General features: G+C 35.6%; 1 protein-coding gene across 1 annotated transcript in view; it reads right to left on the reverse strand.

Moving 5' to 3' along the window:
• Positions 1-2,300: 2,300 nt before the first annotated feature.
• CPE (carboxypeptidase E) overlaps positions 2,301-23,442 on the reverse strand; it is a 115,476-nt gene continuing 94,334 nt past the window's right edge. Inside the window, exons 5-9 of the mRNA XM_074229007.1 lie at positions 20,400-20,578; positions 10,320-10,459; positions 6,700-6,799; positions 5,150-5,268; positions 2,301-3,161 (exon numbers count right to left, since the gene is read on the reverse strand). Of these exons, the coding sequence (XP_074085108.1) occupies positions 3,063-3,161; positions 5,150-5,268; positions 6,700-6,799; positions 10,320-10,459; positions 20,400-20,578 (637 nt within the window). The 3' untranslated portion in view covers positions 2,301-3,062. The remainder of the gene's footprint in view (positions 3,162-5,149; positions 5,269-6,699; positions 6,800-10,319; positions 10,460-20,399; positions 20,579-23,442) is intronic.

Here is a 23,442-nt window from a genome sequence, read left to right on the forward strand (position 1 = left end):
CTAGGTTTTTAAGGGCTATGCCTTTGAGTTTAAATCTTGGACCTGAGAAACTAATCAGGTATCAACCACCCAAGGACCAATTTCACTAAACACCAGAAGATAAACTATAGAATTATGATTTTTTTGTGGCCACAGCAGCTGTGATAGGACAAGAAGAGAGCTTTTGTTTTGAAGAACCCTATGGATCATTTTAAGTATTTAAATTTGACAAAGAATGACATTTACCTAAGAACAGTAGCAGTGGGCTGCAAGAGGGGTATTCACAAAAACATTATATTTTATGCTTATGTTTCAAAAATAGAAATTCCAGCATGGAAGGATTTGCATGAACTGATGCTGAGCAAGATGAGAAGAACCAGAAAAACATTGTACACCCTAACAGCAACATGGGGGTGATGATCAAACTTGATGGACTTGCTCATTCCATCAGTGCAACAATCAGGGACAATTTGGGGCTATTTGTGATGGAGAATACCATCTGTATCCAGAGAAAAAATTGTGGAGTTTGAACCAAGACTAATAGCTTCAATTTAAGAAAAAAAAGTTATCTTATTATGTAGTTTTGCTATCTCTTTATTTTTATTTTTCTTCTTTAAGGATATGATTTCTCTCTCATCACATTCAACTTAGATTGATATATACCATGGAAACAATGTAAAGACTAACAGACTTCCTTCTGTGGGGGGAGGGGGGAGCAAGCATAGGAGAAAAATTGTAAAACTCAAATTAAATAAAATCTTTCTTTAAGAAAAAAATAGAAATTCCCAAAGAATCAAATTCTAAACATGGTTTAGGTTGGTTGAATTTCTTTTTTTAAAAAATTTTTCAAGGCAATGGGGTTAAGTGGCTTGCCCAAGGCCACATGTATGGTAATTATTAAGTGTCTGAGGTTGGATTTGAACCCAGGTACTCCTGACTTCAAGGCTGGTGCTCTGTCCACTGTGCCACCTAGCTGCCCTGACTGGTTGAATTTCAAAAAAAGAAGAATTAGAAAATAGGTTAGAAAAAATGGTGCTTTCATTCACCTTGCAGACCACTCACTGTGATAAATGATATCAAGGTTAAAGTACATTTGCTTTAATTATTTCACAGAGATAATCATGGGACTGTGACACAGTTAATAATTCTCAAACTATAAAGCCATGTTCATAGTAACCCAAGAGAAATTCTTCATTACATAGCCATGTGTCCCCCAATTCAAAAATAAATACAAGTTTCAATATTAATGAATTAACTTTTTCAAATTTTGATTTTTCATCTGCAGCTCCCATTCCCATCATTAATCCCCTACTTGAATTTCTCTAAAAAAGTATAATTGGCATAGTAGGTACAGCACTGGCCTTGAAGTCAGGAGGACCTGAGTTCAAATTTGACCTCAGACACTAGATATATGACTTGAGCAAATCATTTAATCCTGATTGCTTCATATCCAGGGCCATCTCCAGTCATCCAGATTCCTATCTGACCAATTGGACCAAGATGGTTCCAGAGGAGAAGTGAGTTGGTGACTTAGCATAGAACCCTCTCACTCAAATCCAATTCATGTGCATGTCATGGTATCATCTCCTTGATATAGCATCATTATAATCTGACAGATAGTCTGGTTCAATGAGAACCCTACAGTTATGTCTACACATGTGACAGATAAGAGCTAAAGCAAACACTAGAATAAAATGGTCCAAAGCTTTGACCTGAAAAGAGAACATTTTTGATGTGCTATTTGATTTTCCTTAAATTAATGGGAGAATTAGCTCAGTTCCCTGAATCATGTTTCAGCCCAGAGGCTGAAACTGAAAAGCTTTCATCACAATCTATTCTCTTAATCACTTTCCTAGTAAGTTCCTAACTCAAAAGTGTAAACTGAAATATTACAATGGAAAATCCACATGAACCTTTTACCATTTTGCTTTCATCAATACAGAAAGAAATACCAAACTTTATTCCATACAAAATTATAGATTTGTGATTTTGTGAACTCCCTACAGACTTGGTAGTCCAAGAGAATTTCCAGAGAACCCTCAGGATTTGAACCTAGATTTCTTCCTGATTCCAAGCCCTGAAATTCACTTAGTATACAACATTGGAATAATAACATAAGGACTAGTTTTGTGATTTCTTTGCTACAGAGAACTGCCAGATACATAAATCCTGACTACCAATGCAAGTCTATGGTGTTCTGTAGCTTTTAGTTTTAGAAACTTACCTAGAGCACTGAGAAGTTAATTGACTTGTCCAGGGTCATACAACTATACAACCATATGATTCCTAGCATCATATGTCTAGGGGAAGGAAAAAAGAGTCACATATGCAACCTGTAGTGTGTATGTTTTTTCTTTATTCATTCAAATTGCCATTTCAGGGTCAATAAGCAACCAAGAAAAACTTTACAGTCTTGAAGTATCATTAACAGGCAAAAGATTAAAATTGCATTGTCCCCATATGTACACACACTAGATCAATGTCGGTTCCTTTCATAAAAAAATGCTCAGTAAACGTATACTTTCCCATCTTATGAAAAAATGCATTAACAAGCTCAGGTTTATATAGCTGGTCATAAGGGAAACAAACAACATTTTATACTGGACTTCAACTCTTGCAACATACGGTTTACAATACCAGGCTGTTCCTATGTACCTTTGCAATAACATTGACAACATGATTAATACGGAGCAGACCTCATTCATAGATACCACCAAATACTTCTATTCTCTGGGCTTTAACTAATTTTTTAAAAGACAGAATTATTCTGAAAGTTCAGGATTGTAAATAACATGTAGAGTATTGCATTTCAGCTCAGATTGCTGAGTTCATGTTAATTTTTCTGCATCTTACATGCAGGAAAAATGAACAGGATATAACAGGAGGAAATCAATCAAGAACTCTTATTTTTCTATCTAAGAATCTATGCTTAAGTGATACTGATTAATATTCAAATGATTGCTGGAAAAAATAAATCAAAGTTAAATATTTTAACTGCACAAAATCTAAAATAGACTCCACATTACATCATACTAAGTTAACATATAATAGATTAAAAGCAGCAAATCAAGTGAAACCTTCCCTTAAAAATTTAAAGTTTCTGACATCATTTTCCACCATTCCATCAATTCCTCTTTTTCCTCTTCTTTTCTTTCAGACAATGATTCCAATTCAAAATCAACCTATAGGAGGAAGGGAAGAAAATGGTGATTTGATAAGCTACAGATTTCTTTTTTTCTTAGCAAAACCAAGAAGCAATAGCAATCTTATAGATTTAGAGAATGAGGTCTAATAAAAATTTTCTGAATAGAAAGAGCACTAAATGTTGTTCACTTACTAGGGCACATTTTAAAGAGGTAAAAAAAAATCAAAATCATAAAAAATTTACCTTGAGAATAATTTTCCCCCTTTTATAGCTCTAATTTCTAAAGAATTACCCTATTTCTCCATGTATAAGATGCACCCTTTTTTGAAAAATTTGGGGTCTAAAAATTGGGAGCGTCTTCTACAGTGATCATATATTTTTTATTTGCATTTCTCATTTTTTTCACTTACTGTCTTTGCACTCATTATTTTGCATTTGTTACCACTATATTAGGTGACATTTTGCCATGTTCTGCCCAGAAATGGCTCAGAAATGATTTTCATATGATGCTGAATTCAAGTTCAAAGTGAGCCAGTTTGCAAAAGTGAATGGAAATTATGCTGCTGAATATCAGTCTGATCCTCCTCCCACTGAGAAAACAACCTGAGACTGGTTATGGGAAGAAGAAACCCTACTGAAAATGTCCTGGCAGAAGAAGACCAGGAGAGGCAAAGCAGCCAAATGACCTGAGTTAGAGAGGGAGTTAAAGAGATGGATGGAAGAGCAAAGGGCAAGTGGAATTCCTGTGTCCACAAAGATGGCTCAGCAGGAGCCCAGAAGAATTGCTGATGGACAAGAAGTTACTGATTTCAAAGGAGGACACAACTGGTGCTTTAGGTTCATGAAATGGAGTGGTCTAAGCATGTGTCTTTGGGCACCAGACTTGCCCAAAAGATGCCTGAAAGCTATAAGCAGCAGATCCTTGAATTTGACTTTAATAACTTTTATGTAATACATTTTTTCCAAATTTCGGGTCCCAAAATTAAAGTGCATCTTAGACATTGGAAAATATGGTAATTTAATAGCTCTAGTCTCCTTTTAATGGCTCTATTACTTGAATCTGTGCTTGTACATAATGACTTTATAGGATTACCCAAAGATAGAAAATATTATCTAGAAAATAGAAGGGCCTTGAAAGTCACTCTATTTTGGATCTTTTATCAATCTGCCATCTTGTCTCTAGGCTTCTCCCAGCCTACGACTTGGAATTTTCACTATGCTTTTTGTTTTTCCTGCCTAGCTTAGAATCATATACTTAGCATTAGAAGGGAACCTCCTCACAGGATCAAAGAAAGAGATTTGGAAGGGGTCTTAGAAGTTAATTAACTAACACTGAACTCAACTTTCTTTTTGTACAGACAGTCATATCAGTAATAAATGGCAGATCTGGAATTTTCATACAGATTGGCTCTTTCCATTGTACATGCTTCCTAACTGAGACTCTGAAAGACTGTGAGTTGGTCACCTAAGTAATAGGTTTTAGAGGAAAAATTTGAGTTCATGTCTTTCTGACTTCCTGTCAGTCCACCTCATTGACTTGTCTCTCATTTTAAAATAAACTCATATACACACATATAATTCAAGTCATTTTGGAAAACTCAGAGATCATGTTCCACGAACAACACAGGTATTCATATATGAGCTTCTATGCATACAAGACCCCCTTGTTATTGGAGTGGCTCATTTTCCTACTGATTCAGATGGCCAACTCATAACCCTAAGCATGCACTACAAAAAAGTCAATTGCTACCACTGTAGGACCAATAAGACAAGTGCTCCTCTTGTCCTCATTATCCCTTCCCCTTCCCCAAGATAGAAAAGGGTTCTTTCCTCTATAATGAATAAATACTTGCACCTCATTATTTCACAGTATATTCCAGGAGCACTTAACATATAGGTATTCAAAAAACATGAAATGTCCTATTGGCAAAAAATGTCTCCAACTTTGCATTTCTTCCAAAACCAACAGATAATGACAAGAACTTCTCCTCTTGAAAGGAGTTGAACTGGCCAGCAATTACTTACCCCCACAGCAGGACTATAAGGAACCGCCACTTTTTTAGTTATTGCTAGGTAACCCGGAGCTGAAGCTGTGAGTTTGTAGTTCCCAGGCACAAGAAGTCTCCAGTAATCACCATCCTTAGCTGTGTAGAAAAACAGATCATCAAATCACAAGGTATTTATGTGAGGCTGCTAATTATTCTGGCTAAGGGGTGCTAGCTTTACTGCCACTTAATTTTTTTCATTACCTATCTATTTTAAAGTTCATTTTTGTAGACAGTTTTAAAACTCCAAGGAAGAGACTAGGCAAATACAGGTTTTTTGCAGATTCTTTTTTGTTTGTTTTTTCCCAAGACAAATGGTAACACAGCTAGTGTGTTTGTAAGGTAGGATTTGAACTCAGATCCTCTTGACTCCAAGGCCAGTACTCCATCCACTGCATCACCCAGCTTCCTCTCTTTTGCAGATTCTAACATTTAACTCAGAGACACTGTGGCAAAGTGGACAGCATTGTGGTCAGGGAGATGGGCTCAAATTCTGCATCTTACATTAGCCGGGTGACCATGAGCAAGTCATTTAATTTCTAAACATCTTTGGACAACTCTAAAATGATCAATTATGGATGAATCACTTATGTGCATCAATGGAGGGGAGTCTCCTATGACAAAACCGTAGATCAAGACCAAAAAACCTACATTAAACCAACACTGTATTAACACAGTTGTCACAAATATCGTAAAAGATAAGGCTTTCCAGCAATGGCATCAGGATTTCTATGATTAAAAAAAAATCAAAAGTCTTACTAGAAATCAGATGTTAAAATCCTGTGATGGCTTTTGTGAGACAGAGAAATGGGCATGAAAAAAAGTCTGGAATGGAAGGAATTGGGGGAGGCACAAATGTAGTAACGGGAAATTTGAATAATAAACCAAAAGCTATTCAGAACTTTTGTGTCTTAACTTGTCTCTTCTCTACAACCTTCCTTGGACTCAAGTTTATCAAGGGCAGCGTTTGGTTTTTGTTTTGATTTGTCTTGAAACAGAGTCAGTTCTTGAATTCTCAAGGAGGATTCTCAGGGATCCTCAAGGATGAGTCTCAGTGTTGTCTTCATGTTCTCCTGCCTGACTTCCTGCCTGCCTTTTCAGGAGTTATTAACATTTTCACTCAAGACTGGGAAGGGGAAGGAAACTGAAAATCAAATCATTTTTTTCTCTGCTTCAAGTGCCATGAAGTACCTGTAAGAGCTAAGTTCCTGGGTCTTCTATAGAAGTCAATCACCCCTGCTTAGCGCTGACCGCCTCTATCCACTCTAATTCTAAGGAACGAGCGCCATCTGCTGCCTTGCCCAATTCAGCAGCTGTCCCAGGTCTGAGTCAACTTCATCTGTCTCCCATGTGGGAGTTTCCTAGCCTTGGGGAGGTACAGCCTCTCTCAGGTACCTAATTAAGAGGTTGGAACAACCCCAGCTGCTTTTCTTAGAATGTGTTTTATAATTACAATAATAAACAATTATGCTCTGTGTGAAAGGCTGCTAAGAGGGGGCAAAAATTTCCAGAGAAGCAGAGACCACCCACCAGTAATGATATCATGGTCAATTCCTTCCACGGAGATTGTGGCATTAGCAATAGGTTTACCCTGAAGATCTCGAACAAATCCTTTAACCCCTCTGTGAACCTGTGAAGATCAAGAACCACAAAATATATCATCAGAAATTATCTGAAAATATAGCATATAAAGACTTCTTTGGGAAGTCAGCAAAATACAGTTAACTTGTTGATTCAATTTAAAAAAAAAGATCAGAAAACTAAAAGCAGGAAACTAGGAATTTTTTTTGGTTTTGGGTTTTTTTTGGGGGGGAGGCTTTCTATCAATCCTCTACTTTGATTAGAAAGGGAAAGCTAATAGGCCAAATAACGGGTTCATGTTAGGATCCTTTAGCATCAAGCATTTCAAGATCCTGAAGCATCAAGCATTTCAAGATCCTGAAGAGTCATGGCCTCCTTCCAAATCTCCTCTCCCTTCAAGCCCCAAATGTTATCATCACCTTCCTCTCTCTTAGCAAATAACATCACTTCTTCCTTTACTTAGAAAACTTGGGATCATCCATCATGAGTCCCTTCCTCGCCCCTCTTTGTCATCTTAAAACTGTTTTTGCCTTTCCCACGCCAGCATTTTTCACAGTATCTGGTACATATGGTGCTTAATAAACACTTCCTCACTTGTTGACCTCTCTAGGATTACTAACCTTCTATTCTGACCCAACCACAAAGTGAGGCTACTTTTCTTCTTGCCAAAGCGACAACATTAGTGTCTTGATTCCATTCCTTCTAGCTTCCTTTCAGAATTTATCCCACTGGTAATTCCTTCCCTTCCTCATTTTCAAATATATAAAGGGTCTCTTCCCTTTTCTCTATAAATATACTCAGGTCTTTCTATGAAAAAAAAAAATATCGTGCCTTTATCTTTCCATCTCCTCCTGCTAGCATACTATATCTCTCCTAACCTGAATTTGTTACAGATAGCACTACTACTTTTGATTACCCTAATCTTAAAAACCTAAGGTTTAGTCATCCTCTATCCACTTCTTCACTCATTCGCTTTTCACTCATCTGTTACCTGGTTTCTGAGATAAACTCTCTAGTGAAATTGTCCATGAGCTTTAAAAATATTGTATCACTTTAGCCTATAATCACCCCAGGAGGTATTATCCCAATATACAGATGAGGAAACTGAGGCATAGAGAAACTCAGTGTCTTGCCCAAACTCTCACAGCTAATGTCTGAGGAAAGATTTGAATTCAAGACTTCCTGATCCAAGCCCAGCATTCTATTCGATGCCAAACAGCTTAAGAACTGGAAGGATCTGAGAGATCATCTAGTCTACCTCCTATTACTTTTACAGAGGAGAAATTTGAGACCAAGGTAAATAAAGGAACTTGCCCAATTCTACATGATAATTAGGTGATGCTCAAGTCAGGAATACCTGATTTTAAATAGCCTCAGACACCTACCAGCTAGTGACCTTAATTAAGTCATTTAACTCTATTTGCCTGTTTTCTCAACTGCAAAATGAAATTGATAATATCACCTATTGCTCAGGGTTGTTATGAAAATCAAATGAAATATCTATAAAGCACTTTGTTGCAGAACCTCAGTAAGTATTATATAAAGTCATTTATTATTATTGTGGTTGTTATATTAGTATCATATGAGTAATAATTTTCAGAGTCAAAAAACAAAAGTCCTGACTTCAAATTGAGCATTTTCTATAGCATCATGCTGCCATTGCTGAAATTATTGTTATTATGATTATGATTATGATTTTGAGGAAGTAGAAACAAGGGACAGGGAGAGGTAGAGAAGAATTTTTGTTTTGCATCATTTTGGGGGGTATCATGTACTTTCTGGCTATTGATAATGGAGCAGCAAGTTATAGCCAAACTGACAAATCAGCCCAAAGCTATTCAGAGCAGGAACTGAAAGGAACACGTATATAGTTTCATATAAATTAATTTCAATGTATTTTTTCATATAAATGGACTATGAGTTATTTGAGGATTATCAAAGAAAAATAGTATTTTGGAGAAGCATTAGAAGTTTGTTTACTTGAGGCTACATATTCCTCTTCCTGAGGAAGGGAAGAGATTACAGAGCCCTTTGGCATTCAGGTCTGATTGCATTCATTCAACAAATATTTGCTAAATATACATCATGGTGATAGATTTGGGGATATAATGGCAAAGGTTCTCAAGTTTACAGTTTACTTTTTTTTTTAGTAAAGATCAAGAAAGGTCACGTGAACCCCTAAGTCTATCCTGAACAAAATGGATATCTGTTCGATTTCTCCAAATCCAAATTCTTCAGGTGCCTGCTTTCCCCATCCCTCTATCCCCTACCAAGTAATTTATGGTTCTTTAAAGATACTGCCAGCAATTTATCAAGGACAAGAAAAGACTCTACTACAGCATGCCCATCCTTATTTGTTTCACATATGGTAGAAGAACTGCCCTCACCCATGATAGCAGTAATCACCAAAATGTATGCTATAAGAGCTACCTAGGTATGTGAGTACATATCTATTTGCCTCAGTTTTCTCAACTGTAAAATAATTGATAATAACATCTATTGCACAGGGTATGAGCAGTCTCTCTCCAAATAAGGAACAAGTCATTTTGAAATACATTTCAAATCATCTGATCAACACAGTTGTAGACATTCAAATATATACAAAAAGTACCTTACTCAAGGGACATCTCTGAAATGCTAAATGTCTACCTGCTAAATAGAAAGCACCAATGATATCTGACATATTCTGGTAAGTAAAGAAGTGGTTAGTAAGGACTGGTCATGGAAATGCTTTTATGTAATACAGTTCATCAAGTATATAAGTGTCAGTCACTGTACTAGGTGCTGAGGATAAAAAACCAAAAATGAAGATTACATTATTATATTGAACTTTGAGTTTTGCTGCAGGCTGGCTCTAGGACTAAGTAGTGATCATACAGTCCTTAGAACAGGAGGGTGTGCAAGGCATTTAGGATAAGGGAGTCAGAAGTTTTTGGACTCTGGATTTATCACCACCTACAGTGACAAAAGTAGTGGGGTAGTGGGCAGAACACCCCAGGTATATCTAGAAGAAGAAAGCATTTTGTATTGGGCAAATGAACTATCAAGAAATAGAATTTTGGGTGGAGAACAGTATGGCAGATGCATGGGGCAGACAGGCCTTAGATCCCAGTGGGTCATTTGAGAAAATTTCTTTTTCTGAAGTAATTTCTGATAAGGGGGATATTAACTGAACAAATTATACTTATCTCTTTCATCAACTCAAATAGCACATATGATGACACCCTACCCCCACCCCCAAAAAATGTTGTCCTTCCTCAGAGGACTAATCTGAAACAAATAGGGCTTGTGATAATTTTTTTTTTAGTTTTTTTTGCAGTTAAGTGGCTTGCCCAAGGCCACACGGCTAGGTAATTATTAAGTGTCTGAGGCCGGAATTGAACTCAGGTACTCCTGACTCCAAGGCCAGTGCTCTATCCAATGCGCCACCTAGCCACCTGATATTTTTTTTTAAATAAGAAAACAAATAGGACTTGGGTCAACCAAATTCAATGCTTTCTTAGCTCTGGAGCACCAACATCTAGCATGTCCGAAGGCCACGGATCTCATAATGCACTCGCTCGCTTTACCTGCTCCAGATAATTGATCAGTGAGTTTTTGTTATCCTCCCAATAGCTCTTTAAAGTCTCTTCTGGGGGGAACTTGTCACAGCTGAGCTCCACTGTAATTTCAAAACAGTTGCTGCTGAGATAATTGAAGTCCTGCATGCCTGTCAAAACATCAAAGAGAGAAACCACAGTTTGAGACCTGAAATACCACAAGAAGCGTTCTGCTGTATAATCAGTGGCAAGGGAGGTATGGAAAACTTGCAAGAAGCTGCTAGGGAGGCTCCTGGAAGGAACTTCAAGCCTCCTTTCTCAGTCTGAATTTCCTTTGTAAAAGAATATTTGTCATTTTAGAAAGAAGCATTATTTTCTTAGAATTCTACATAATCATTTATTACATAATGGTTCTGATTTTTTCATGATCCTATTTGGGTTTTTTAAAAAAAGTTACTGGAGTGGTTTGACATTTCCTTTTCCATCTCATTTTACTGATGAAGAAACTGAGGCAAGCAAGGTTAAGTGACTTGTTCAGGGTCACATAGCTAGTAAGTGTCTGAAGTCAGATTTGAACTCAGGAAAATGAGACTTCCTGACTCTAGAGTTACCACTCTATCCATTAAAATGGAGAGATAGTATATAATCTGAAGTTCCTGAAGAAATCTTAGAGATTCCACATAATCTCCAAGGTTCTTTTGACCCGTGGGAGGATCAGTTATTAGAAAATATATATTGGAATACACTGAGAATGTAAATGGCAGAAGTACCTGAGTCCTTGAACAGGCAACATGCTATCAAATATATGGCCGGAGGTTGCCGAGTCTATGCTAAATGCAATTCTATTAATGTAAAATATTAATGTGCTTCGCTAAATGTGTTTGTTGTTTTTGCTGTTGCTGTGCAGATCCTTTGGGGGATTTTCTTGGCAAAGATGCTGGAGTATATTTTACCGTTTCCTTTCCAGTTCATATTACAGATGAAGCAATTGAAACAGACTTATAGGACTTGCCCAGGATCATACAGCTAGCAATTGTCTGAGGCTGGATTTGAACTAAGATTCTCCTGACTCTAGAGTCAGAACTCTATTCCCTATATCACCTAGCTGCCCCCACAAAATGTATAACTTATGAAAACTGTATAATAATAAATGTAATGATAGTCCATTTTACAATATTTTATAATTTATAAAGGATTTTCCTCAGAACAGCTCTGAGTTGGGTAGTATAAATATTATTCCTCTCCCCCCCCACTGGGAAAAAAGGAAAAAAAGTCAAAACTCCTGTAACAAATATGCAGAGTTAAGCCAAATGAATCTCACATTGGTCATATCTAAAAATGTATAGCTCATTCAGCAAATTTAGACCATCACCTCTGTCAGGAGGTGGTAAGAATAGGGAGGGAAAAAAATGTTTGTTGATAATTTAAAAACAAACAAAAGTGTTATTGTTCCCATTCCGCAACTCTGGAAACTCAAGCTCTTCTAAAATAACATACTTACCCAACACACAAGAAGTAATAGAATCAAATTTGGATCCAGCTCTTCTGACCCTACATCCAGAGCTATTGAAGCCATATGATATATCTCTGATACTGCAAGTATTATTATCTTCACTTGACAATGATCAGGGTGGTGAAGTGACTTTGTCCATAGTGGCATCATGGCTGAAATTCAATCCAACCATCTGAACTCCTAGTTTAATCCTTTTTCCACTATACCATATACTTCGAGATACATAGGGAAGAATCTGAAACTTCATTTTATCTTTATGCTTCCAAACTAGAATGAATTTGTTGATAGAAGCAGGGGCCTCATTCAGCAAACCAGTTATCTTGCAGTGAGTGAGTAATAGCTAGAAGCTTTCAGATGTAACTAGAATAATTTCACTTTGAGTCCAATTTACTGATTTTTTTTTGGAGAGTTATAGAGAATTACAGTTTTCTTCAATTTGGGAATTAGTTCTTCATTAAGATAAATGTCCGGGGGCAGCTAGGTAGTGCAATGGACAGAGCACTGGCCTTGGAGTCAGGAGTACCTGAATTCAAATCTGGTCTCAGACACTTAATAATTACCTAGCCGTGTGGCCTTGGGCAAACTACTTAACCCCATTGCCTTGCAAAAACTAAAAAAAAAAAAAAAAAAAAGATAAATGTCCTCACTCAGTTCTTAAAGATCCTTGAACTTCTCTCTGGAACAAGGGCCCATATTCCTTTTAACACCAATAGTCCTCAAGTGATACTATGTGGCTTCAAGACAGGCAACATTAATGTATCTGATGACCTGAAGTTGGAGATACCCCCAAAGGACAATGGAGATGCATATGGTGGGGTGTGGGAAGGACACAAAACATTACCAGCAGAAATGGTGCAAAGCAATGGTGTCAACCTCAAATAGAAACTAGATCCTATATAAGGGACCCCTCAAACCTCTTAATGACTTAGAAAACAACTTATTAACATTATATATGTCTAATTGTATTTTTATTTATTTTGTTAAATATTTTCCAATTGCATTTTATTTCCCAGTTACATTTAATCTGATTGAGCCCCACTCAGGGGTATGTGGGTACAACTGGTCTGTGGCCATGCTTGACACCTCAAGGAAATAAGCAAAGAAATATTATGATCAAAAGAAAGATGGCATATAAGGAAAGCAAGAGATAACTGGAAAGCAACTGAGCTCCTCCAGGTATCTTCAGGATATCAAGAAAATGCCAGGAAGTCTGTTAACCCATTTGATAGGCTTCCTTGTTAAAAGGAGTCATAAATATGAATCACATAAGATTGGCAAGGATAGGAGCATTGCTATCTTCATTACTGGAAGCAATAATCACATCCTTTTGCTCAGAGACCTTTGGAGTATTAGCATATGATATTATTAACCTAATAGTGTACCAATTTTATAGACAATGATATTTTTACAGATAACTTCCCAGAACTTGAAAATAAATTGCATAAAAATTATATTATTCTTATTAAAAGAAGCATATGCATAATAACAAATATGAGACCACATCAAACCTGGGCTCTTTCCTAATAATATTACTATAGGATACATACTGATTTAAACTGTATGTCATTTAAAAATTAAAATAGAGACCAGGTGAAGTCCAATTACTTCCAGGTGGGTTAACAAAAAAATTATCTGAGCATGTGCTCCAAGGACAGAGAAAAGGAAATAGATGAAAAATGTAAGGAAAATGGCAAAACTGGTTATCTGCATTTTCCAACCCATGAGAGTTCATCACCATACAAAGGTAAGAGAGTAATTCTATAAGGTAAGGACTGTTTCGGTGAAGGACTATGAGGATTGGGTATCAGGCATCAATCCGATAATCAACAGACATCAATGCAGCAGACCTTGGGCTAAGGAAATGCCAATGGTCCAGCTCTATCCATCCACTGAGTCCAAAAAAATTTTACATGATGAAGAAAGACTATTAAAACCCACTGGGTTAGAGAAACTGATCTGGATCCAATGCAGAGATTGGCAGGAGAAATCTGGAGATTGAAGACTTTCAGGGTGGGACCAAACGATAAGGATATAATTATCTTAACTTTTATACTTATTGATTGCTTTCAGACATTGACAGACGGAGCAAAACATCACTTAACCAAAGCAGATGCTGCCTCTTTCTAAATCAAGCTGTGATAATCCTACTTTTGGTGAAAGTAAAACTTTCTAAACTCTCTAAAAAAGAAACTTCCCTTCTGGAAATTATAAAGGAAATAAAGTCTCTCTTTGACTATTTTGTACCTATGTGGCAAGGTGCCTGGCACATCATAAGCAATCAATACTCTTTGACTTTGCTTGACCTCCAATCACATACTGACTATGAGCTTTTAAGGTTATTTCCCATTTCTGAATATCAATGATAATAAGTTTTTCAGTTATTCTATTTGCTGGGTAACATTTGGTCAAGTTCTTCAAAGAAATATGGTCCTTTCAACCTGGGTTCAGATAGCATTTCTTCTTCCTCTGACTCCTGGAAACTCTCTGATGTAAATTTCTCCATGAAATCAGGCTTTGTTAAAGAGAAGGTATATAAACTGGAGAAAGCCTGTCCTTATACATTTCTGCTACATAGTTATTTGAAGTATACTCTCTATTCTCTTTTTACTTATAAATTTCAAGAGAATTTGGAATATATCAAGTTCTCTCTGGCTGCCCTTGTTGTTTTGGTGTTCTCCCTCACTTAGGAGTACATCTCTGCTTTGAACTGCACAGACATTGAAGCAAGAAAAAGGACAGAAAGCAAAGAAGACAAAACCAGAAGAGAAGGATCTTTTGTAACTGAGAGAACCTAGATGTGAAAATTGGAGCAGCTATGATTTGAAGAGGAAAAAAGGATGAGTGAAGGAAAAATTAGGGAAGAAAAAGAATAGAAAATAGAAAAATGACTCAAAGAGAATAAAATCTGTGATTTGGCATTGTGGAATATTCCAAACAAAACAGTGAGTAATAGTGAATTCAAAAGACTGATAAACCTATCTCCTAGGTTTGACTAACAGATAATAGATTAAAGATGCAAAGTGAGATATCCATTCTCAGACAAAGCTAACATATTAATTTCTTTTACAGAGCAATACATATTTGTTGCAAGAGAGGGTTTCTATTCAGGAGTTAAAAAAGATAAATGGTGACAAATGTGCAAAAAATAATTTTCTAAATGATTCTGAAAGGGACACAAATAAATAGCTGCTACCATGTTAAAATAATGAGAGGTTGATAAGCACAAATTTTTTAACAAGTTGAACATAAAAGAAGTTCACAGAGTCTTAAATAAGTCTTTTATAATTTAGATTTTGAAATTTTTGTGCTTATTGATGCTTAAGTTCACAATAAAAAAGAAAATTTATTTCTTTTAAAATGTTCTCACCCTATTCTGAGCACTCCAATGCTGCTCCATTCTGAGATTTGTGTACAAACACAAAAAGTTCATAGGAAAAAATTATATGGTGCTATAAAACATAGACTGGATATTAGTCTTGGGTTTTCAGTTACACACCATCAGTGTGAATTTCTTACAGGACAACAAAAGAATGAGTTAATAAGAAGGGAAAGGAGTTCTCTATTGATCTGCCCTCCGACAAGTCTAGGTGATAAGGATGTGATACAGATATGACCTTTTAAATTAAGCATTCAAGACTGACTTTGCCCATGGCAATGAGTAATTAATGGTGGTGAGTATATTTTTAAAAATAGCAACTGAATAAAATTCTGAGGTTGAAGGGGAAGAAAGGAAAAGTATTTTAAATTCAATTCAGCTGAGTTATTTCATACCTATTATGAAAAAATTTCAGAAGGGAGAAACCTCTTTCAGTAGGAGGATCAGAAAAGGCATTCTGCAAGAGGTAGAAGCCCCTAACATAAGCCTTAAAGGGAGAAAAAGATTCTGAGAGTAAAAAGTGAGAAGGAAATGTATCCCAGGCAGTGACTTGACAGCAAAGAAGCAGATGAGAGCAATGAAGATTCAGAATCCCTAGTAGACCAACTTGGCTAAAATATAGAATACATGAAAGAAAGCTTTGTGAAAGATAGAAAAGGTAGATTGGAGTTAGGTTATAAGAGACTTTTAAATGCCGGTAAGGGTTTGAAGTTTCTGTTAGAGACAATAGAGAGTTACTAGAGATTTCTGGCAGTCAAGTGACCTAGTTAGTGAAATACATCCAAAAACTGTGGGTTTAGGTAGATTAGAAAGAGAATATATAAGACGGCAAGGAGAATTTTGGCTAAGAAATAAAAAAGTAGATCAACAGAATGGAGTAGACATATAATTTACAACAACAAATAAACATAATAATCTTGTATTTGACAAGTGTAAAGACTTAAAATTGGGGGGAAAGTATTCATTATTTGGCTAAAAATTGTTGAGAAAACTGGAAAACAGAAAATAGGCAAGGACCCCTGTCTCACACTATTTACTAAGATAAGGTCAAAATGGATACAGAACCTAGATATAAAGTGATTTCAATAAAATTAGAATATGGACCATATTACTTATCAGACTTATGGAGAGGTGAACAATTTGGGAGTACACAAGAGAGAGACAAAAAAATTAGGTGCAAAATAAATAATTCTGATTGCCTTATATTAAAAAAAGGTTTTGTATAAATAAAACAAATATAGTCAAGATTAGAAGGAAAGCAGAAAATTGGGGAAAATTTGTAGTTTATCAGATAAAGGTCTTATATTTAAAATACATAAAGAATTTCATTAAATATATAAGAATACAAGTCATTCCCCAATTGAAAAATAGTCAAAATAGATGAATAGTTTTCCAATGAAGAAACAAAGACAATTTATAGTCATATATAAATGCTTTAAATCATTATTGATTATTAAATAAAAATTAAAACAACCTTGAGTTACTTTTATACCTACCATAATGGCTTAAATTATAGAAGGGGGAAGTAACAATTGATGGAGAAAATGTAGAAAGATTGAGATGTTAATTCACTGTTGGTAGTGAAATGATTCAACCATTTTGGAGAGCAATCTGGAATTATGCCCAGAGAGTTCTTAAACTACCCATTACCTTTCATACAGCAATATTATTATTTGGTCCATTTCCAAAGATGATTGGGGGGAAAAGGAAAAGAACTTCTAAGTTCTAAAATATTTATAGCAGCTCTTTTTGTGGTGACAAATAAATGGAAATTGGGGTAACACCCATCAACTGGGGAATGCCTGAACAATTTTTTTATGATATATGACTGTGATGTAATACTTCTGGGCTTTAAGAAATGATGAGTTCAGTGATTGTAGAAAAGCATGGAAAGATTTGCACAAAATAATGAAGAGTAAAACGAGTGGAACAAAAGAACATCTGTAGAAATGGCAATATTGTTTTAAAAATGACCTGGAGAAAATGTAATTTTGTCTATTATAAATACCCAAATTAACTTTACAAAACATATGAAGGAAGATATTATCTGCATCCAGAGAAAGAACTAATAAATAGAAATATACATAGAATAATTTTACATGTATATACATATGTTTGTCTGGTGGTAGCCATCTCAAACATTGGCTGAGGAGAGGGAAAAAAAAGAAAAAAGAAATTTACTTGATAATTTTGTTATTATATGTGGAAGGAATAGCAAGTTAATCCAGTTTTATTCACAAGCATCTTTTTTATTGTGCTATGTTATGGAAATAAAATAAAGAAGGTAAGGAGCCCAGTAAGATGGCAAAAAAGATCTACAGGATTTGACAATTGATGGGATATAAACAATAAGAGTCAGAAAAGAGTCAAAGATGAATGAAGTTTTTGAGATAAGATTGTAAGATTTTCACAAAAACAGGGAAACTGGGAAGAAGTACAGGGTTTAGTGAAAAGATAATGAATTTGTTTTGGACATTTTGAATTTGAAGTATTGCCAGAACCTCTAAGTGAAATATGGAACCAAAATGATGAGAAGAGTTTAAGTGGGATATATGATTCATAGGCTTGGCAAATGGGAAGTATAAGCTTAATAGAAGCTATGAACATTCTACAGATTAGATGAGAGTATAACAAAGAAGATCAAGGGTTGAGCTTCTGGTGATAACCACATTTAGGAATCAGGGAGAGGAAGATGAACCAGCAAAGAAGACTGAGAAGTGGTAGTCAGATAAGTGAAAGAAGAACTAGAGGAGAATAGTACCATGAAAGTCAATATTAAAAAGAAGAGGTAGCCAAAAGGTCAAGAATGAATAGAACAGAGAAAAGATTATTGCACTCAGCACATCAGAGTGAGGACTGGTGACCTGTGAGAGAGCACTTTCAGGGGAATGATGGGGTAGATGGGTTGAGTAATAAGTAACTGATAAAGAACTTCTTGAAAGTAAGAACTTGATATGATTTGTGCATTTCCCAGAACCTTGAATGGTGTCTAGCACATGGTAGATGCTTAAATGATTGTTGACTGATTGATTGTGTTGACCATAAATACAGAGTAGTTGTTCTACAAGTTCAGCAATGAAGAGAGGAGAGACATAGGATAATAGCCTGAAGGGGGAATTAGGATCTAAGGAATATTGGATTAGAATAGAGAGAATTAATATGTAGCTGGAAAATGATCCACTAAAAAGGATGTATGTGATGTATGTGAAGAAGCTTTCTAAACTATAAAGCAATATATATATATATATATATATACATATATATATATACACATACATACATATAATGCCAATTAGCACACTATAGATTCTATTTGTTATATGCATATATACCTACATATTAATTTGTATAAACAAATAGACAATACTACACAGGCAATAATCTGTCTTCTAAATGTTTTATCCTCAAAGTACAAAATTGGTATAATTGAGGAATTGCTGTAGCGTTTAATGAAATATAACAAATGACTGAGTAACAAAGAGCCAAACATCAAAAATGAATGACTATATTTCTGTTACTATAATATCTATTAAACAATGGCAAAATCAGACAACAGAGAAAGCAGCTTTTGTGTGCTGTATGAAAGCTACTATAGCTTGGCTGAGAGTTTAATCTTTCAAATTAGAAGAAATCCCTTAAGCATTGGACTCCTAAGGAACAATTCAACTAATTCTGATTTAGCAAATTGAAAGGATAAAATGAAAACAAACAAGAGCCATTATCAGGAAGAAATAGTCAGTACTCAGCTATGACTCAGATGACTGCAATTTATGTTCCCTTCGTAATGCAAATTGCAACCCATTCATGCTGCCCATTGTACTCCTAACCCAAGTATACCTCACTGTGAGCTTAGCATAAACTGGCGTTATCAAAGGCAATGCCAGAAAAGCATAAACACTGGCAGATTCTATCATGTCGGAAAGATTTTGAGTGTAGATGTGACAAGACAGACTAATTTTCCTAAGGAACAGGTCTTACTTAGTACACAGTTCATCACCATTACTCATCATTTGGTGATGAATTCTTTGGCTGAGGCAACCCTGTCAGACAACTCCAATAATAGATTTGCCTGAGATATAATTCAAATCATTGAATGAACCCATGAAAACAACTGCAAGGGGTTTCAAGGACTGCACTTTGAGAAACCAAGTAGGTCTTAGATTCTTAGAATTGAAGGGAAAAAACTTTTTTTTCAAACTCCTGTAATCCCAACTTTAATCTCCACTGGAAGAGAAGAATCTTGATCAGCTAGAGTGTTCTACTTTCAGAAAAGGAACTTCAGAAAGTTCCAGACATAGAAGATGGGAGACAATGTATATGTACCAGCTCTCCTGGAACTAAATAAGAATGGGGCTACATGTTACTGCCAAAGATCAGAGGTACCCAATATATAATTCTCCTATAGTATCTTTAATTATTTCATTATTTTGCATCCATAAATATGCAAAATCTATCACAAACATACCGTGAAAGCATAACTGAAACTAAGGATGCTTGGCATTCACCAAAATCAGTACCACAGAGAAGGTCTACTATGAATTGATAGGGACAGTTTCATTTGTAATATTGTTTGATCTTTCTCCAAAGTACATATTATAGCTCTTCAGTTGTGTAGCTTTTGTCATCACCCCAGTACTGGAGCAAAATGTACCTGGATTCATTCAATCATTCAGATCTTTAGGTTTTGTTCAAAAAACTGCTTACATACACACACACACACACACACACACACACACAAACAATCTAGATCAGTGATTCTTAGTGTGGTCCAAGAAGCCCTGATGGGGTGGCCTCCAAGACATTTTCATGAGGTCAAAACTATTTCCATTATAATTTTAATTTATTACATAGTAAATATCAATAGATATAAGTTCTTAGGGATGATGGACTTAATAACTTTTAAGAGTGTAAAATGTTCTGAGGTAAGAATTGCTGGTCTATAAGTTTATTCCTTAAAGATTTTTAAAAATTTGAAACTTGTTCAATTTTAACCATTTAGAACATAACTAATTTTTACTCAGACACATCTCATCTAAAACTTAGTTAATAAATGTTAGGGAATTATCTAAGGTTCAAAGATCCTAAGGGATTTGCTTATGGTCACACATCTCCTTAATCCTTTTGTTCTCAGTTCTTTTCTTGCTCTAAATCCCAGTACTCTATACACTACCCCATACTATTTCTCAACAAATTCACTATGGAATGGTAAGTGAAAACTCACCTCCTGGTACACTATACCAAGCACCACCATTGGTTGTTCCATCTACAAAGCTACTGTCATCATCATTCTTCCGACAGGGTGGCCGATTAGGGTCAGACATAGCTGGGTTAAAGGACGAGTAGCTCCGAGCCAAGCTCTGGAAAGTAGCATCATCAGGACAAGGACTATATTCATGAGCACTACCTGGAAAACAAGTCCATGCATGTTAGGCAAAATAAAATAATTCTAATTCAAATAAAAACATACCTGGGTAGATCTAAGTCACATATTGACTTAGAAAATTATAAATTGGTATTATCTATGTTATATTATATTTTTATTTTGTTAAACTTGTTATATTTATTTTGTTAAATGTATATTTTGTATTTTATATTTGTAGTTTATTAAATAAATTGATTTTATTATACTTGTAAAATTTCTTAGCTATATTTTCATCTGGTTTGTGACAAACTTGGGAGTTTTGTTGTTACCTGTCCAATTTTAACACCTCTGTCTTAAAGTATATAAAGCACTTTCTTTCCATATATCCAGAGAGGTAGGAGGTGTATGATGTCCCCATTTCATGGATAAGGAAATTAAGTGCAAAGAAATAAACTGGCTTTCCCAGGGTCATATAGTTGGTAAGGTACAAAGGGACTTATTCAAAATTCAGACTAAGAACACTTTCCATCCTTCCTCTTGCAAAATCAGTAGAATTCAGGTAGAGAGAGATTGTTTTATATTGCCTGAGAAAGCAGTTATTCTCAGTGGCTTACTTCTTTTTTAGGCACAAAACAAAAAAATGAACCTTAAAGTATTGAAAAAGAAACAATGCCTCCCTATCTTTCCCAGAATCGAAGTGCAAACTCTGATCCCAGACCTGATTCCACAAATGGTCAGCAAATGAGTTTTGATCAGCTCTGTTTCTGATCTAGATCCATTCCTTCTGGTTCCTTGGCTTCTGACCTGAGCAAGTTGCTTCTCTTAAGCAACCTGGTGACCAGGGCATAGACCTATTCTGCTGCTCAGAACTCCCCTGGCTCAAATGATTCATCATCCTCAACTTCCCCAGTAGCTGAATTTATAGGCATGAACCATCACACCTAGCTGGACCTAGGCACTTTCTACAATGATCATTCTTTGATTTGCAGGCAGTTGTCTCTACAAAGGTCCTTAAGAACCAAAAGATAGCAGAGAGCATCCTTAAGCAGCAAGATATTAATCTGAAAAAGTCAATGTGTATTTTGCCTGTAATGTAACAGAAATGCATACATTCTTAGGGAGTTTCAATATCCTGAAGGGTATTTGATGCAGTTTAGCTAGGATCAAACTCCTAGTACCTGAGTCATATCTGGATATAACTATGAAAGTTGACCTGAATCCCAGATTAACTCCAGAATTTACCATTTTTCCAATGGAGCAGCTGACCTATTCTTTCTAGAACTTTCTAGAACTTCTTAGGGATGTTATTTCTCAATGTTGATTTAACCCTTCTTTTTATAACTCAGTTTTTCCTCATTTATGCAAGCTACACCTAAAATTAATATATATAAAAAGACTAATAACTTTAAGAGTTCTATTCCTTGAGGCACAGAATCTGAACTTGCTTAATGAAAGCAAAAGTCTGACTTTTTTGCTTTTAACAGTTCTGCCTGAAGATCTGCCAAGTCGTGACTATAATAGAACATTCAATTACCCATACTAAAATAGGAGAGAAACAAACATTATGAGCACCATCTGTAATTTGGTGCAGAAATTGAAATAAGAAAAAAAGATACAAACAAAAAGAAGTTTTCATCCCCTCTGCACCTGAAACTGACCCAGTCCCTAGGAAGCATAAACTATTCATGACCCCAAAACATGGATGAAAACTAGAAAGATGTCCTGGTCATATCAGACAATACACAGAGAGTTACCCCATAACTTGGAAATTCATTTTTCTCTTCTTCTCTATTTATAGATAAGCAACTAATTTCCCAAGTAAATAATGTCTGCTGGATAATGGACAAAAAGTAAAAATTTTATTCCTTTTCTTCCTGAGATATCTCTTGAAAGAAATCTCTGAAAGAAATGCTGAAATAATCTGTTTATCTAAGAAACCTTTATAGGCAGTTATATGACCACTTAAATATAAGCCAAGGCAGTCTGATGAAACCTACTGAACTCATCAAAAATTGCAAAAAAAATAGATATAGAATTATAAATGACCCAAAAGGTTAGTGAAACAAAAGATGTTACTTTGTTCAATATAGGTTCACAACAACAAAAGATTCCCTGAAATCTATTCCTGGACTCCTATATATAAAAGATATATTAGTGTTTTTTTTAATCTGGAATCCACAAAGCAGGAGTCCAAGGAAAGATTTCAGGAACTCTTTAAATGTTTATGTATATGTTGGGGTTCGCTCCACCCTAATATTGGGGTTGGCACTGGTCTGAGAGAGAATTCATAAAACATAGGCTCTCTCTCTCTCTCCTAGGCAAGTTGGAATTTGATTGGGAACTGTGCTGGCACAGTGGGTTGAGAGTTGGGAGATACACAAGCAAAGCAGCGTCTGTTCATACCCTCCTTTAAATAGGGAAAGTGGAGGAAAGAAGAAGAAATGATCTCAGAGAAATAGTTGTGGATCTGGAGGTCAGAAGTTGACACCACCATGAAAGACCTTCTAATAGAGTTATAACAAATATTTGTAAAAGGGGTTATTGTATATCAAAGAATATTCCAGGTGCTGAAATCACTTGACTGATCTTTGCATAATGTTAAAAAATAACCCTATTTAGTATATTCTGATAATGAAGACACAGGAGATCAAAGACCTTGGCCAAGAGGTAAAAGATAGAGGTTGTAGGGCCAGTCATAGTTAGAATTCCTGGTTTTAGCAAGGACCCAGGGAGGATACTCTGAGCAGATCTGAATATTAAAAAAGGGAGCTCATTAATTGGGACTCCATCATATGTATTTATATACATTTACTTGCATAAATATATATGTGTGTGTGTGTGTGTGTATGTGTACATATATATATATATATATATATATGCAAATTTGACTATGCCAAAACCT

Source organism: Macrotis lagotis, chromosome 3 (assembly GCF_037893015.1).
Source record: "Macrotis lagotis isolate mMagLag1 chromosome 3, bilby.v1.9.chrom.fasta, whole genome shotgun sequence".
Classification (NCBI taxonomy): domain Eukaryota; kingdom Metazoa; phylum Chordata; class Mammalia; order Peramelemorphia; family Peramelidae; genus Macrotis; species Macrotis lagotis.